The sequence below is a fragment of the Talpa europaea genome, assembly GCF_964194135.1.
Source record: "Talpa europaea genome assembly, chromosome: 3".
Taxonomy (NCBI): Eukaryota; Metazoa; Chordata; class Mammalia; order Eulipotyphla; family Talpidae; genus Talpa; species Talpa europaea.
Genome location: NC_140069.1, coordinates 80,594,319 through 80,613,321, shown reverse-complemented (window position 1 = coordinate 80,613,321; position 19,003 = coordinate 80,594,319). Strand labels below are relative to the sequence as shown.

The window sequence follows — 19,003 nt, the reverse complement described above, 5'->3', positions numbered from 1 at the left end:
GTAGTTGGTGAGATTTGAGTGACTCTGAAGAGACAGAGATAGCACATAATTAAAAGAGACAGAAAAACGATTACATCAATCATAGAACCCAACAAATGGGGAAGTAGCAAGATCAAAGTAAGTTTGAATGTAGTGAAGATAAACTGTACAATCAGATCCCTTTTTTAAAGCATGTTTTATTTTTACTAGAGTGATGCTATTAAATTAAATAATCAACCTTATTTATCAGCTTTGATCTAAATAGCTGTGGGTCTCCTCAACAGATTAAATCTTTTTCTCCAAAATGTCAATGGAACAATTACTGCTTTTGAGAAAACTCCATTATGTTGCAGGGTCCTAAGGCAATTCCAAATGAGAAATTAAAATAAAGTTTTGAAATTCCAAAAATCATTACACTTTGAAAAGAATATCACAAATTTTTATGTGTGTTAAACTATAAGGCAATTTGTTTTCATATTCATATTCTGTAAACCCTAAAAACCAGTGGGAAGACAGACTTAAACTGAATAACTTATTTTTCAAAACCATACTTCTCTACTTTACCAAGCCTTCCTTGTTTTCAGACTTCAGTTTTTGTGCATAAACTCAGGTCTTTGGTTTTCTACTATCTGAATATAAGCAGTGATCCCTGATTGGTGGCCTTTGCTTCCTAGTGTTCTATTAATGATGACCACTTGAAGGGATCCTGCTGCTCCATGGGACTGAGGTAACAGTCACAGGAACCACGTCTTGAACATTTCAGATTCCCTCATAATGCCCAGAACAGTGTCATGCACACAGTAATATTTCAATATTAATTTTGGCTGAGTAAATGAAAAAACCTTTTCATTTTCATTACAAAGCTTATTAGCTGGTGGAATTCAGAGTAAGAGAGTTCCACCTACAACACACTGATCTAAATCAATGGTTTTTCCCTTGAGACTATATCATAACCTAAAAAGGGAGAACAGTATGACAAGGTTCTAGTGCAGTCACAGGAAAGGGGCATCTGTTTTGTTCTTTGTTGTTTTGTTGGGTTTTTTTTTACTTTATTCCTCCATGTCCAGTGCCTGATTACTTCAAATTGAGAGTATTAATTTCTATGTTTGCTTTCTGAGAGTTGAGTCATCTCATGTATTCATATGAATTTTAATCTATGTTTCTTTCACATTTCTGTGGGGCTTTAGGATGTAAATATGTATAAAATGTAGAATTCCTAGCTAAATGTATTGTTTTGTGTTTTCAGCTTTTATTATAGCCTGGGAAATTTGTTTCTCCCGTGGTAGATTGGTCAGAAAATACAGACATAATAGAAAACCATTCTGGAAATAGGCAAATTTGAGGTTGGCTTGCCAATATTCAAAATAGCTTTTAGCCTAGCATTAATCATAGTGTTTCAAAAGTAAAAAGAAATTTGTTAGTCATTCATCTAGTCAATCTTTGCATAGTAAAGATGAGGAAGTAAAACCTGAAAAGTTTAAAGGACTTCTAAAGAATACTTAACTACTCATTGACAAAATCAAGATTAAACCTACTTATCCTTCTATCTAATCACTACATTGTGTTATTCCACAGAAGAGATGAATAGTCAGCTTTTTATTTTTGGAAATCAGAACCTTTGAGATTATATGATTGCTGAGCAAACCATCTATAGCTTTTCCTTTGAGGATAGGAAATGCATCTTACACCATTGTTTTTCTCTTGTATATATACTAAATGCGTTACCTTGTATTTAGTATCTCTCAGATAAAGTGTTTGTTGATTGACTATTTGATTTAACTGAGTACAGAATCAATACATAATAGACAATTTATTGTGGAACTAATAACATAGTTAGACAATGAGTAACTGTTCTATGATAGAAAGTTATACCACTTAATTTTTTAGAGAGAGAATACAAATGATTAAATGCATATATTTAGGAGTCCCAGGTTTGCTATTTAATTGCTTTGTGAACAAAAGCAAATAAAAATTTTAAATATCTCTTCCTCTTTAATAGGAATAACAATATCTGATTCGTGGTTGCTTGGAAGATTGAATTTGGTTATCTGTATAAGTACTGTGGGGCCTTCCTGGTGGCGCCAGGGGTTAAGCACTACACTATGAAGCAATCCACAGCCTCTGCAGCTCGAGTTCGACCCCTAACCGACCAGGGAGCAACCCACATGGCGAAGCAGACCTCTCCTGTCTCTCCCACTGCTCCCCGCAGCCTATATTTCAGTCAGTCTGGCTGTTCGGTTCCCTACTCTGTATCTGGTGAATCTTCTCACCCCTGATCTCTGGCCTTTACCCCAGCTCTTGTATGCATAAATAAATAAATCTTTAAAAAAAAACTGTATAAGGACTTATAGTGATTTCATGTAGCAAATATACAATAAATTTTGGGTATGATCAACTGAAAATTGAGCATAAACAAGGCTAAATCTCAGTTTTTAGAATATAAGCCAGGATTTGGACTAAATGACAAAAACTCTCTAGCTAGGGAATATTTTTTTAATCTGTTCTTTGAAGAAAGCAATGGGAACTATATCCTTATCTGCTGGCAATCTGATGCCATAGTGATAGCAAGGTCCTACCAGAATATTGCAGTATGAAGAAAAACACTATAGGATATTCATTAAGTAGTTTAGTAATCATCAGTGAGTATTTGTTAATGATAATGAAGATGTTGTATTTTTCCAAATGGAATTGTAAGCTTAACTTGCGGAGAGGAATCTTTTTAAATTCTCTTCTAAAGTGTCATGAAAATATGGAACGCCACTAAATCTATTAGCACAAATTTGTATTACTTGTGAAATTAGGTATTTTATATTTGCACAACCTAGCCTAGCACTGAGAAGAAAAACAGGTAATATTCAAAGCACTGTTGTAAAAGAGAAAGTAGTGGCCACAGCCTATTTTTGAAATTCTTTGAAGCACAATTACTATTTTGAAAAGATGGAATTATCTAACAAGATTGCAGATTTGTCAATACATTACTCAAAGCTTAGTATCACATTTATAATCGCAGTGTCTGTAAAATTATATGTCAAGTTGAAGAGTTTTCACTATTTCAAGTAAGTACAACCACATCTCAAATTGTTTCCATTTTCATGGGTATCAGAAAAAAAACATTTTTAAGTCCCTCATCATTTATTGGGAGTCTAAATGTGGACCTGTTTGCCTAACTTTAACATAAAGACTTTCATAGAAAAGTAAACTGCTGCTAAGCGCTCCCAAACTTAAAAACTATGTTATGATTATTTATACCTGCCTTTTTTTTTAATTAATGCAGATGGACCTTATGGACTTCAAGTTAATTCTGATAAAGGCCTAAAAGTTGGGGAAGTGTTTACTGTTGACATTGGAGAAGCCATTTTGTTTGATTGTTCTGCTGATTCTTACCCTCCCAACACCTATTCCTGGATCCAGAGGGCTGACAATACAACATATGTCATTAAATATGGGCCTCGTTTGGAAGTTGCATCTGAGAAAGTAGCTCAAAAGACAACTGATTATATGTGCTGTGCTTACAACAATGTTACTGGAAGGCGAGATGAAACTCGTTTCACAGTCATCATCACATCTGCAGGTAAGTGTGATATAAAAGGCAGGAATCTCAATGAAACATAAACTCATGCTGACCTTGCCCTAACCCTAATATCTATGTGGAGGAGAAAATCATTGTTTCAAATAAACACAGTCACATCTCAAATAGTTTCCATTGTCATGGATATCAGAAACTCTAAGAAAATATCTTGGGTTAATTAAACCATGGTTTCTGTGAGTCAAACAAAGAAAACCCAAAACAAAATGGAGGGGGAATTCAAACTGCTAACTCTGAGGATAATGAAAAAAAGAGAATTCAATAAATTAATTGTGAACATACATTCTTGTTTTCTGATTTTGCAAACAGAAATAAAAGAGAATTAATAGCAGTAAAGGAAGAAGCTTAAAGATTATAAAAGGTTTATATCTACTATTGTATTAAGATAGATGAATATATCTCTGTCAGTTAGGAATTTGTTTTTTCTATTCCCTGTTTGACTCCCCTTCTCACAGTAATTCGTGGGCTTCCCTTCCTCTTTCACCGTTAACACTTGAAAGCTGTGGACCTTCTTAACAAGTTTCTCAACACCTTGGAAACCACAAAACTTTGTAAGTGTGAAATTTGACATTCTCTTGATTTTTAAGAAGGTCATCAATACCAAAAACATTAAGAATCACTGCCAAAAATGTCAATGTGCACCAAATTCCTCCTTCTGAGTCTCCTCTCAATAGTGTGATTTAATTCACTTCCATGGTTTCTTACAATATAACAAACATTTATCTTTAAAGCTCCTAACTGTATATCCAGTTGCCTTTTGTATGTTTTTATTTGAAGTACCAGAGATAGCATATAAGTCCAACATATCAAAACTAAGTCCCTTTCCCACAAAATTGCTCTTCTTTTTTGTATTCCCTGATTTAAATGAATTACTCTCCTATCTACCAGAGGAAGGTAAAAATAACCCCTATTCCTCATCCAATACCAAATTTCTCCAATCTCCATCTTTCCTGCCTCTCAAGTCCATTCTCTTTTTTTCCCTTTCCTTCTTTATTTTCTTCTTACTTTCTCTCTTTTCCCTCTCTCTTTTTCTCCTCCTCTTCCACATTCTCCTCCCTTTGCATCTCATTTTCCCTTTGCCTCTTCCTCTTCCTTCAAATCCTTCCAGGACTCACTTTTGTATACAGATGAAAACAAAACAGTTTCCTTTTGGGAAAAATCTGGGGACAGGATTGGACAGGAAGTCATGTTTAGAGTGCCTGTAATTGTTGGAGGAGCAAGTTTGCAAAAGGTACCACCAATTAAGACCTTCTCTAGTGATATTTTCTCTCTCTATTTATAGCCCGTGTCTAGAATAGGGCCCTAAACATAGAGTCAATACATTTTGTTGAATAAACAAAACAAAGTATAATCCCTGTAGTTCTTAGGTTAGACTTTTCAGTATATGGCCCTTAGACCCTAGTGTCAAAATCATCTAACAAAGTCTAACAGAGTGTTTTTATTAAGATGCCTGAGACCTATTGGATCAGGATCTTGCAGGTAGGATCTTGGAATCTACACATTTAGCAAGCACAAGTGTAACAACTGTTTGTTTAAGGTGTTTTTTATTCCTCTACAGCCTTTGAATTATTACAAAGCTTTTAAAGCATCATTAAGAATTATAAAATTATCACAAACTACAGATTGATGATGAAATATGCAGTGGATGAAGTTTTCTCAGGAGTCCTTAAAGTTGAGGGTATTTTACAAAATCACCTGAATATATTGGAATTTATATACTGACATGGTGAGGTTTATTTCATAAATGAAGAAAACACTGTACTCTCTAGAAGAGTGCAATCTAATAAACCTTCTGTTTCCAGTGAAGGAAATGTTTGATAGCTGCACTGTCCAGTGTGGTAGCCACTAACTTAATCTGGTTTGAAGGCATTTAAAATATGGCTATGCAACTGAGATACTGAAGTTTTAATTTTATTTCATCTTTATCAATTTTAATTTAAATGTAAATAGCTACATGTGTCTCATGGCCATTATATTTGATAATGTAGCTCTAGAATTTTCACCTGCATTAAGCTTTATTTAGGTAGAGATAATAATATATTTCTTATAGATTCCTAAAGAATTTATTCATTCTGTGTAATATAAATCAGGCACTCATTCATTTATTATTCAGTACTTATTATAGGGCAAATACTGGAGTAGACACTGAGAAAGACATGTGAAAACAAAATTTCCTGCTAACCATATGCTCATAGTCTAGTATAGGTGTCAGTCATGTGAACAGCTAAGGTACATCTTTTGCTTTTTATTTTATTAAATTTTTAATAAGTCTAACAGCTTTTCTTTCACTAGTAGCCAAGACATAATTTTGTTTTATTTTATTTTTAAGACATAATTTTAAAGTAAGTTATAATTAAGCATATATAATAGTTTAGTAGCAACCTTAGACCTTACACTCATGGCAAGGTAAGACATGGCTGTAATATGGAGAAATATACAGAAATAAGACCTTTCCCACTCCCTAAGCTTTCCCTATTAATATTTAGCTAAGATATTTTCATAATATCAGAAGCCCCCATATTTGATTAAGATCTTAGTACTAAGGTCCACAGATAGCTAACAGTCTTAATGTCAAATAATTACCATTTGCAAAATCTAAAAACCTGTTTGACCTGTACAAAGACCAGGCATTTGTTATTATAGTAAATAAGAAGAGCAGGTGCTTATTTTTCAGAGGGATTCAGGGTTGTCAACATTAGTGACCTCTTTGTGGTTTTTAGAGCTCTTTTCCAACCTCCAACATCAATAGAACTTTAATATAAACAGCAGCAAAGTAGCAAAGAAAGTGAGTGGTATTGGTGTGTTTTATTAGGTATTTGACTTTTTTTAAGTTTTCCAAATGAATGAATCTGTGATGCAAATTATATGTATACCAATCTATACTGGAAATAATGAATATCACTTATAACTATCATTTGATAGTCCATCCACTCCAAAAAGCAATCTGTATAAAGATCTGTGGAAAACAGAAATTATATAGAGGGATAATGTACCTGCCCATGAGATATTTTCAGAACCATGTTGTGTTTGGTGTAACCAGTCAGATTGTGAAAAGTAGATGAGCCTCTTCATTTTTTTTCCCAAAGATTTATTTATTTATGTATATAAGAGCTGGGGTACAGGCTAGAGATGCGGGGGGTGAGAGGATTCAGCAGAGACAGAGTGAGGAGCAGAACAGGCAGACTGACTGAAATACACTGCTGAGGGGAGCAGCGGGTGAGATGGGAGAGGTCTGCCTCGCCATGTGGGTTGCTCCCTGGCTGGCAGGGGACCCAACTCATGCTGCAGAGGCTGCGGACCACCCCCCACAGCGCAGCGCTCAACCCCTTGTGCCACCAGGGAGGCCCACAAGCCTCTTCATTTTTAATGAAGCGAAGAACATGGCCAACCAAAAATTCTCAGCAATAAGAAGCAGAAAGCAAAGGAAAAAGGAATCAAAGATGCCTGCAAGGTGACAAATATAGAAAGGTCATGACTAACAAGATCAGAAAATAATCAGAATTTTTATTGGGGACTTTGAGTTGGGTAAAGGACACCAGAGCATGTTACAATTAGCTTGGTTTTCCTGCCTGTATGAGACTATACAGGTAGTATCTCCCCCACTCTGAACTGTGATTCACATCTAATTTGAGAAATTAATTATTAGAGATATCCTAAAGAAAACAGGGACAATAGGCAAAGTCACTTAACTAGGAAGTGAAAAAATAGTACCTGAACTCAAAGCCCTTATTTTTAACCACTATGGAAACTGTCTTCCTTGATATATATATTTTTTTTTAATAGAGGCATGCTTTATTTATTTATTTGTTTGCTGGTTTGTTTGTTTGTTTTTTGTTTATACATGCACTGGGTACAGTCAGAAGCACGGGAGGGTGAGAGAATTCACCAGAGCCAGAGCAGGGAGCAGAGCAGGCAGAAGGACTGAAGTACACTGCTGAGGGGAGCAGCGGGCGGCAGGAGAGGTCTGCACGCCATGTGGGACCCTCCTCCGGTGGCCGCGAAGCAGCCGGGGATCGAACCGGCGCCGCAGAGGCCGCGCGCAGCTTCGCAACCCAGCGCCCAACCGCTGCGCCACCGGGGAGGCCCCTTGATATTTTTGACTGACATATCAATAGAACTATGGTCTTTCTAAAAGATGTCACATGTGTATTAGCTCATCACTTTATTGTCAGAGAAATACTCTGGTTTATCTATGACATGTATATATTTTCACATTAATGCAAAATTGTGAAATATATCTAACTAAAAATATCTACAATATGTTTCTAGGAAATAATAATTAAAATAATAGATTAACATTTGTATCTCAAAGAAAAATGATTTTATTACCTTGAATGCAGATGTCCCTACTTTAAAATTTTAAGTGGATCTGAAACACTATTGTGATATACATATATTATAAAATTTTAAAAATCAGATCAGAATTCAAATTGTCACATTTAATGGAGATATTCAAATGTACAAATTATTCTCAAGGGTCACATAGCCATAGTTTGAGATGTAGACCTAATAAATACGTTTAATTTGTATGTGATCCTGTAAACTCTATCACTTTTTGTATTTATTTCTATTGCACATCTTTTCATTATAAAGAGAGTAGGAAAACAACCCACAACAGGAAAGTAAATTTACTAATGTCTTCTACTGATATATACCTAAAAATTTCAGGTTATTATCTCCAGGAGATATATTTCACTTTAGGCCTCTGGAAATAACAACTGAGGTATAACTACAACTTGACATTTGTTCAGACTGTAAGGCCTAGGTGACATTCCCATGAGCATGTAGCTCTGAATAACTGTGTCTTTCAGAAGGGGCTGTGGGAGAGTGTGGAAATAACACGCCCCTAAATATGGCACCTTCCTCGCCATAGAAACATGAATCAGCTGCTATAATTATCAAAAATATTGGATAGGAGAGATCTCAGAACTCCATTCTGATCTAGAAATAGACGCACTGCCTGGTAGCATATGGCTGTCCTGTTCTGGGTGCAATCTTTCCAACAGCAGGGTTGCGATACCATGGATACCACACCTCTTGCCCATATTTGCACTTAATATGCTATTTCATTTTATTTGTTTGCCTAAGGAGGGGGCAAATAGCATTTACACTAGGGCTTTGGTAAATGAGTCAATCATGTTTAAATAATGGTGAGAATGGCATGCTATGCACTAAAGAGTAGAAAACTTTCTGAAAGGAGAAAATCTGGGGATACTGCAAGTGTCCAGAAAATTATTCAGGGCCCCTATATATTCTCTGTGGCAATCAAATCATACCTCCCTTACTTCCTATTTTCAATTTCTGGTTCTGGAAGTTCATTATCCTAAACACACATAGCACTGAGGCTATAACAACTGTGCCACTTCTTGACATAGTGAGCACTTTTTAGTTTGTGAAAAGAACCTAAATTTCAAATGCTGGACCTGATAAACCTGCTTTCTGCGATAGAGAAGCAATATTAACAGCAGAGCACCAGGAGAAGTGGGTCTAACAGAAAAGATTATTTGTTCTGAGAAAAGGCTTATCCCTATTCTTCATTTTCTGGAGAAGTATGGCTGGCCTTTGCCAGTGCCAAGGTTTTGGGCTGATAAGTGCTGGTTAGTACCAGGTGGGTCTCTGATAAAGGACAACAGAGGCCCTGGGGAAGAGAAGCAATAGGACATTAAGGAAAGGAGTCTAAAGATATAAGGAAGAAATGGTAAAGGGAATGAGTGGTATTCTCTGTAGGACAGGATGTGCTAATTCAGTCATTTTAGCAATTATAGATCAAATGGTACAAAAAGTAATTTTTCTCAGTGTAAAGTGTATTGCAGAAACTTCACTAGAATAAATTGCAATTGCATTGAATAGTTATTTTTTTCATGGTCAATTTTTAATGAATTTTGGTGAAAATATTCTGGCCATTAAGAATTGCGAGAGTTGAAGCACATCATTTCTCGTGTAACAAAAGGACAGAAGAAAATTTGAACATATTACAAAATTTACCCACCACTAACAAACCATTCTTGACCATGGATTAACAGGAAAACACTGAACCTAGCAGTCAGAGGAAACCTACGTCCCACACCCATGTCTGGAACTTACCAACTTTGACAAATATTTTAGTTTCTCTGACATCATTTCTTTGTACCTATAAAAGTTGCTTTTTTTAAATTTTTATTATTACAGATATGATCTACACCAAATAAATGGGGGACATATGTATGTTTGGGCTTATATTCATGTATATTTAATCCTGCATATCTGAAAGTTCCCTTAACTAGTTTTGATTTTAATATTAGATCTAAAATGAAGAAATAGAGAATTAACTTGCTTAAAGTGGTGCCCAGATAATATGATATATCTAACACATGCCATTCTATTAGCATTCTCTTATTAATTTTTCTTCTTTATAACTTTGTTTTTCTATTTCTACTGGTGTCACAAGAGAGCAGTCTACTTGCCTTTATCTTACTGACAACCACACCAGAATATGGATCCTTTTGAATTTATATGTTAGAAGTAAAGTTGACTAGGTTTTGTTGACTTCCAAAATTGTACCTTTAGGGTAGAAGAAGAGAATATGAATAAATAAAGAACAACAAAGCCATCTAAGAATGTTGAATTGAAGGAAAAGAATTCTTAGGGAGAGATGTGAGTTTATTAGACAATTGACATGGCATCACACAGAGAAAAGATTTGATTTATTTGTTGTCACTCCATTTGATAGAACTAAGTAGATTTGGGCTTCAGAAGTGAATGGATGTTCACTTTGTACAATGGTCAGATAGGAGTGGTAGAAAGAGCATAGAATTACAGTCAGACATTATTAAGTACAATTTGAATCCTGGAGTCTTATTTTTCCCAACGCTAATGTGAAACTTATTTTTGCATTGTGGAAGGAGTCAGTAGTAGAAACATCAATTTTGATTAGGGTTTCTTAAATCTCTAACACCTATGAGACAAATAAAAAAATGTATAACAATCAAATAGAGAAGAAAAAAGGAATGAAAAAATTCCTCATTAATGCAAATTAGGACAATAAAGGTAAGACAAAGGACCAAAAGTAAAGAAAATATAGGAAAATAATAGTAAATAAATAAGTTTAAAAGTATTAGTAATTACATTAGATATTAAAGGACCAATTATTCCAACAAAAGATAAATATTGTCAGACTGTATCTAAAAATACTTGTTGATGCTTATAAGATGTACACCCTATATACGAAAATACTGAAAGGTTGCAAATAAAATAATGGTCAAATAAGCCATGCAAAAAGTCAAAAGAATATCAGACAAATTATATGTGAATTAGATAAATTTTAAAGACAAAAAGTACTTTAGATTAAAAAACATGGATATTTCATACCAGTAAAGTAGTCAGGAAGTTATACAAATTCTGAAGTTTTATGAATCTCCTAGCCTGCTTGCAAGTACATTTAATAAATAGCAAATTTTGACAGAGAAATAGAAAAATATCCAACTACAGTGGGAGATTTTAGAATATCTCTCTCAGAAACTGATAGAACAAGGAGAGAAAAACTTAGTGGGAATAGAGAAAACCAATCTGACCTAATTAAAATTATATAGAAAACTACAGACAACAACAATACAACCACCTTTCCATGTGAACATACAGATTTTTTAAAAACTCAAAAAATGTCAGTGGATAGAAAAATCAAAGCAGGATATGCACACTAAAGTGGAATTAAACTGAAAATCAATAAGAGGTTTTAAAAATGAGAAAACTCTCAAAGAAATTAAGCACAATGCTTCTAAATAGCCCATAGGACAAATAATGAAAATAATAAAATAGGCCTTCAGTGATGGTGTAGGGTTTAAGTCTCAGAGCTATGCTATCACCGCTGTAGCCTGAGTGCCATCCCCTGCCAGGGAGCTAGTCGACATGGCACAGCAGACCTCTCCTATTTCACCCCCTGCACCCCTTAGCAGTGCATTTCAGTAGATCTGCCTGTTGTGCTCACATGCACCCCCAACCTCTGGCCTACATCCAGTTCTAATAAATAAATAAATAATAAATCTTTAAAAAAGCAAAACAATAAAATATTTTGAAGTTAATGATAATGAAAATACTTTATTTAAAAATTTGGGATGTTGCTCTACAATTAGATTGTCTACATATAAGAAAGTGATAGAGAAAATAATAATTACCAATTAAACTTACAAGTTTATTGTATTTTTAGCCATTGTATAATGAATAGTACAAAAAACTGAGAAAATATCTTCTAATATTCAAAAGCTATTATCGAATTCAGCAAAGAGGTCATGTGTGTCGTTGATGACTGAAAGAAGTTACAATATATGCCATTGCTCCACTTTCATTTTATTAGATAACAACCAACATTCATGTTGAAACTAATTTATGATGTAAGCTATTTCTTTGCTTAATTAGATAGTAATCAAACATTTGTTTCAAGTATACTTTTTCCAAAACATGATCAAATTTCACTTTTAGGCTAATTACAAATGTAAGAGTTCAGCAAAAATCAAAACGTTCTGTGAGAATCAGTTCTATAGAACTAACAATGAAGCACATTGCATATTTTATTATTTCTATGTGTTGCAGTCCTTTATATCAGTAAAACACAACTTTTGGATGGGTATTTGTACATATAATTTTTTCGAGCCTTAGTCACTACCATGCCACTAGTTAGTGTGTTCTATTTACATAATAAACTTCTCTGGTTTCCCCAAATCCCAAAATATCAGAACACTAGGAGAATTTAAAGACCAATCACTTTAATGTCCTCATTTTACAATGTGAAAATCAAGATATTCAGAAGCAAGTGGCTCAACCAGAGTTGCCCAGCTGTTCAGCAAGAACAAACCTGAGAATTAGAAGCATAAATATCTGAAGAAAGGCTACGACTTCACAAAGAGATCATCTAAGTGCTAAAGTTCCAAAATAAAAGGTCAGCTTTCTAGAAAGGGGATAATATTAATTAGTATATAACTTATTAACAGAGAAAGAAGGAGGAAAAAACATCTCTCAAATAAGAATTTTTGACATTGTAGTATAGATTTAGCGCCAACAAATTGCCATTCTACTTTATCTTTAACCACCTTGGCATTTACTTCTTCCATAAAAGTCTTAAAACAGTTGAATGTAAAATGTTAACAGGCAATACATATTACACATGTATTGAAATTCCATAGAAAGAACATTTTAAGAACATAATTCTCAGAATGCTCATCTGAAATGTGTAAAGTTCCCATCAGAAATAGTAAAGATTTTTGATAACAAAGAACAACTTTTGCTTTACTCTTATTAAAGACTTAAATGGAATATGTGCATAGCTCTGTGTGGGAAAATTAGAATGGAAAACACTGTTTCCAAGACTTTTTAACTGGAGTTCACATATGTGACCTGCACTACATCATGAAAAGATTCTAGGACTATTAAACAATGAAAGTGTTCTGGGTAGAAAAGCTAAAAGGGTACATATAGGTCTACAGTGGAAAAAAAAAAAAAGAAAGATTAAGCTTTCCTCCCTTTCTTGGCTGCTGGACCTCAGCAGAGGCTTTCTAGTGGAGGAAAACATGGTGCAAGCTGGATATTTATTGGAGAACTGAGCAGCCACACCCAGATTCTCCATGCTATCTCCAGAAATGAGAGCAGAAATGGCATCTCATGATTTTGACTCACCATTAAGCTGTACAGAGGTAACTGCCACGATTTACTTTCACAGCAATATTTGATTCACATAATAATGTGGAAGACATCTGTTATTTGTTGGAGGTTACAACTACTTCCTACATTTGTAGGAAGGAGGTCGCATTTGTTGGAGATTACTACTTCCTGTTTCACAGATTAACTCTATGTCTAAACATGGTAGTTTAGAACTGGTATAAACATTGCCAGGATTAACAAGTTGTATTGAAATAGCATCAGTGAGATGCAGCATAAAGTGTTAGGAGTCTGGGCGCCATATTTGGATTCTCCCACGTATTACCTGAATAATGTTAGCAAATCTTGACTTTCTCGTCTATTAGAGGGGATAACAGTAACAATACCTCCATATTAAAATTGTTAGCATTCAATGGGTTCATGTTAATCATGTACTTTGAACAGAACCTAAGGTACCGTTAGCACTCAGCAGGTGTTAGCTATTAGTGTTATATTTTATAAAGTAATACCTATAAAGGTAATGACTTGCAAAGCAAAGTGAAGTTTAATTACAAGGTGGAAATTTAAATATTTTATTGAAATTCATGCACATTTCATTTTATTTTTTTTAGCGAGTTTAGCATGAATTCTAAAATAAGTATGAGAGTAGAAAGGAAAGTTTCCCTCTGTTTTTCTTAGGAAATTTTCCTCTAGGTTCTTCTTGAACTGGTTGAGTAATCAAATTAACATCATACAGATTAGAACAAATTTAATTTGTTTCAAGAACAAATTTAAATGTAATACATATGGAAAATCTACATGGATATAGGTGCCAAAGCTATGGGACTATACACACACACACACACACACACATATATAGCCTAAGCTAAGTAATATATTAATATATGTGTGTATATAATGTATCTATATTACTTAGCTTATATATATGTATATTTATAACCTAAGCTAAGTAATAGAAAGGCATAGAGTTTCATATAAGAGGCTAACTCATAGGACAAAAACTAGATGCTCTGTAATTAAATGTTTTCTCTGCCATATAGATAGGTTTCTTCAATACAAAGGTAATTTCTGATAAAAATCCTAATTCTGGATTCACCCACAATTTTCATTCTTCTAGGTAGTTAAGGGAGCAGTAGAGTTTTGGGTTTTTTTTAAAGATTTATTTATTCATGCATACAAGAACCAGGGTACAGGCCAGATGCGCAGGAGAGTTAGAGGATTCACCAGAGACAGAGTGGGGCGCAGAATAGGCAGAGTGACTGAAATACACTGCTGAGGGGAGCAGCGGGCGAGACAGGAGCGGTCTGCCCCGCCATGTCCGTCTCACCATGTGGGATTCTTGCAGGCCAGCTGGGATTGAACCAGAGGCTGCGGACCAGAGGCCGTGGACAGCTTCACAGCTCTGTGCTCAACTGCCTGTGCCACCGGGGGAGGCCCAGGAGTGGTAGAGTTTTCTTGTGAAGCTACAAGACCTCCATTGGCCTTAATTTGAAATAATCCATATGCCAAAGTGACACGTCTTGGGAAGCCTTGTTCTGGAGATTTTAGGAATGTCTATCTGAACATCTTGAGGAGGCCTATCCTTCACTCTTCCTCTAAATAAATGCATAAATTTATGTATAATATATATTTGCAGAAGTTATTCTATTACTCTACAATATCGTTTCTATAAATATAAATATATATTATATGTAATATAGCTATAGTTTTATATATATGTGTGTGTAGTAGTAGTAGTAATAGTAGTAGTACTATTAAAGCATAAAAATATGTTAACTGGACTAGAAGTCTCAGTGATAGTTAGACAAAGAGTTTATTAAGATAATCAAAGTGAGGATTTGAACTTCACAAGCCATCCTATAGATTTTACTCTGTTCCAAACAATCACAAATTTGAATTTAGTTTATATAGGTAGGAATAGTGAGTAACTGTCATTAAAAAAAATGCAATTTTTCTTCATGGGGGCTTCTGGTTCTAAGTTGTTTTTACCTAGAGAAATGGTGATGTTATCTCTAACAGATGATGTTATCTAAGGCAATGCTGGGGTTTAATCTCTTCGTTTCTAAATTATGCACTATGGGGATCCAAAGGTTAGGTACCAATTGTTTAAGTCTTTTTTTTTAAAGATATATTTATTTATACATATAAGACAAGGCCAGAAGTGTTGGGGGTGAGAGGATTCACCAGAGACAGAGTGGGGAACAGAACAGGCAGACTGACCAAAGTACACTGCTAAGGGGAGCATCAGATGAGACAGGAGAGGTCTGCCTCGCCATGTATGTTGCTCCCTGGCCGGGAATCAAACTCGTGCTGCAGACGCTGCGGACAGCTTCATAGGTTGTGTCTTAACCCCAGCCTTCTTTATCCAATTCTTTCATCAACAGTGGGGGTTGAAGAAGCCAGCTTTATCCCCAGGCAGTAGATTTTGCATAGCTGCTTCACAGACTTCAAATCTATGCAGCTGGCTTTTCTCTCTTGTCTGCTAGAGCAAGAAGAGGTCTTTCCCAAAACATTTCACCAATATGCCCACACAGGTGAAACTGTATAGTAATTATTATTGATATTTAATAAAAAATAATTTAAAATACTTTTCTTTTTATTTAGGACTGGAAAAGCTTGCCCAAAAAGGGAAATCATTGTCCCCTTTAGCAAGTATAACTGGAATATCACTATTTTTGATAATATCTATGTGTCTTCTCTTCCTGTGGAAAAAATATCAACCCTACAAAGGTAAGTTAAAATTAGAAAAAAATTAATGATATTATATATATACAAAAATGTACCTTATTGTGTTTTTTTTTTTCTCTTGGTTTTAGTTATAAAACAGAAGCTAGAAGGCAGGTAATACATATGTTTCTGTAGAAGTAATTTTTTTCTTGAGTGCTTTTTCTTCAATTATTATCACTGATGGAAATACCTATTTGTCTTTTCAGGCCAGAAACAGAATACAAGAAAGCTCAAACATTTTCAGGTAGTGACCGGGATCATTATCAAAGTTAATAGATGTTATCAATATTGATGTATATTAATTATACTGTTGATGTTAATTTTTTTATATAATGCACTATTGTATATAACAGGATTCACATGAGTTAATATTGGTATAATACTGATAATCCCTTGCCTTTAAACAGCGCCTTCACTTTACAAATTACTCTCCCTTGTTTTTATGTAAGTCCATAAGCGTGTAAGAAATGCTTGAAAGTCACTCTTAACTCTATTTTACAGCAAGAGAATTAAGGCTCAGAGAGATTAAAGTCACTTGCCCACCATCACTGAGATCTGCTGAATCCTAATCTATTGATCCCATCATTATTTTGAAAATGCCCAAGAGTTCTCTCATTCTGTTAATTCCTACACCAAATACAATGGAGTCAATTTTATCTCAGGTTGAAGGGGAAAGGGAGGTTTGACAGTTTTGCTGCTTCTCATTGTGCCCCGCATTGCCATCACAACTGACACCCTACTGAGTTGTTATTAAGTCAACAAGGGGGCTTTTGCTCCCTTGCAGTCACATGGAGCTGGATTTTGGCGACTATATGCAATTGTCCCCCATGTTACCTTGGAAAACTTAATTATATTTCCTGACCTCAACTTCCTCATCTATATAATAGAGATAATAACTTGCCCCTAGGGTTGCTATGAGAATTAGATACAAGGACATAGACGGTATGCCTAACATGATGCCTGCATCTTAATAAATCTGTGCCTTCTTCCTGTTACCTTGTCCTTTCTCACTTACCAATGAGACCGTCCCAGCTGTGAAGGGTCCCAGAGACCATCTGATTCCTCCCAGCCAACCTTAATCCTATTATTTTACAGATGATAGCTTAGTTGATAACTAATATTGTGTTATATTTTGAATGTATCACAGCTATCAGCTCCCCAGACTAAATGCGTAATGTCCATAAGGCTCTGGTAACTGAGACTTACAAATGACAGTCCTGCCCATGTGTGTTATTTTGAATGTATAATACACTGGTCCCACATCATGCTTTAAGAATAATTGTCCCTGGGCCTCCGCGGTGGCGCAGCGGTTGAGCGCTGGGTTGCGAAGCTGCGCGCGGCCTCTGCGGCGCTGGTTCGATCCCCGGCTGCTCCCTGGCCACCAGAGGAGGGTCCCACATGGCGTGCAGACCTCTCCTGCCGCCCGCTGCTCCCCTCAGCAGTGTACTTCAGTCCTTCTGCCTGCTCTGCTCCCTGCTCTGGCTCTGGTGAATTCTCTCACCCTCCCGCGCTTCTGACTGTACCCAGTGCATGTATAAACAAAACAAACAAACCAGCAAACAAATAAATAAAAAGCATGCCTCTATTAAAAAAAAAAAAAAGAATAATTGTCCCAATTCATTTTCAATTCTCTGCTTCAGAAGGAGTGATTTCTAACAGTGATTAATGGTAATGTGACTATAGGGGATTAGGAAAAATTGGTGTAACACAGATATCATTTGAACAAATAACAAAGCTAAGTTTTATAAAGATTTTTAAAGCTGACAATAGCAATTTAAGGCATTTGTTTTGTAAGTTATATTTATTTTCCATTTCAGGCCATGAAGATGCTCTGGATGACTTTGGAATATATGAATTTGTTGCTTTTCCAGATGCTTCTGGTGTACCCAGGGTTGGTTTTCCAAGGACTAATTAGCCAAGTAGAATTATGATTCACTAAGGGGTGGAAACGGCTTTCATTTCAGCACTTGGGCAGAGTGGTCAATGGCTGCATTACCTTCAGCAGTGTTTAATCACCCTGTAATGAATGACATTGCATATCAGAGGAGCTTATAGCTATAGAAGCTTATAGCTTCTCCACCTATATAAATAAGCTAACACAAATTAGGAAGCTATGTGTAGAGGCAGGAAGGACACAGTGCAGGTTTTCTGATCCAGCAGACTGGGTAAAGGAGGAGTCTTGGAGCCCTCGGTGGCTTTGCAGGCTTTTATTGGGATTAACGAGATACACAGCAGGCAGGGGTGCTGGGGGCCAGGAGGCTGGCAGGACTCCGGGAGCCGCCAGCAAGTCTTCATTCTATCTGGGCTCTCTGGCCTTCTCTCTCTCTCTCTCTCTCTCTCTCTCTCTCTCTCTCTCTCTCTCTCTCGGCTTCTGTTCTGCTTCTCTGCTTCTTTCTTGGCTTCTCTGCTTCTGCTGGTGTCCCCGTGATGCCATCCTTAAAAGCCCAGTCTTAGCCCAGGTGAACCCCATCTACTTAGGCCCACACCCTACTCCAGGTGTCCGCCATCAGGCATGCATTCAGGACCACAGATCCATCATCTATCCTAATGGCGGGAGGGCAGAAAAGCCTGATACTTTTTACGTTACCCTACACTATGCTAATTCATAAGCATTCTTTATCTGATAACCTTAATGAAGAAAACTAACTAGTTTGAAGGGCGAGAGAATTGAAAAAAAAGGGATCCAGAACCCTTGGTTGAAATCATTCTGCAACACTTTGATAACCTCAGCTTTTCTCTTCACTAAACTTTTTCTGTCCCTCAGTTCCCTCTTCATTTCTACCTTTTATCTCTTGAGGCCATTGTTAGGACTATTGATTACACTCTTAAAGGTATCTTTTGCTTTTCAATATAAAGATATCTTAGAGTTGCATTCTGGGAGATCAGAGTGCAGTTTTTATTTTATTGAAGCCATATTTTTTCAATCTGCAAAGACAGGGCCTTTCAAAAGCAATCAGTTTCATTTAACAAAAATGCAGAATATTTCTTTTAGCTAATCATCTCATTACCATTTTTATACATTTGTATAAGACCAATCTTTCCTCTACTTCCTTATTCCCCTATGACAATTCACTTGAAGGGACC

The 19,003-nt window shown here is 35.8% G+C and overlaps 1 protein-coding gene across 3 annotated transcripts in view; it reads left to right on the top strand.

Moving 5' to 3' along the window:
• The window catches only part of HEPACAM2 (HEPACAM family member 2), a gene marked incomplete at both ends in the record, with an annotated part of 44,672 nt that overhangs the window by 20,603 nt on the left and 5,066 nt on the right, over positions 1-19,003 (top strand). For all 3 annotated transcript variants that reach the window (XM_084229377.1, XM_084229376.1, XM_084229378.1), the window contains 5 exons: positions 3,254-3,550; positions 15,797-15,922; positions 16,009-16,033; positions 16,126-16,163; positions 17,737-17,810. In XM_084229377.1, the coding sequence (XP_084085503.1) occupies positions 3,254-3,550; positions 15,797-15,922; positions 16,009-16,033; positions 16,126-16,163; positions 17,737-17,810 (560 nt within the window). The remainder of the gene's footprint in view (positions 1-3,253; positions 3,551-15,796; positions 15,923-16,008; positions 16,034-16,125; positions 16,164-17,736; positions 17,811-19,003) is intronic.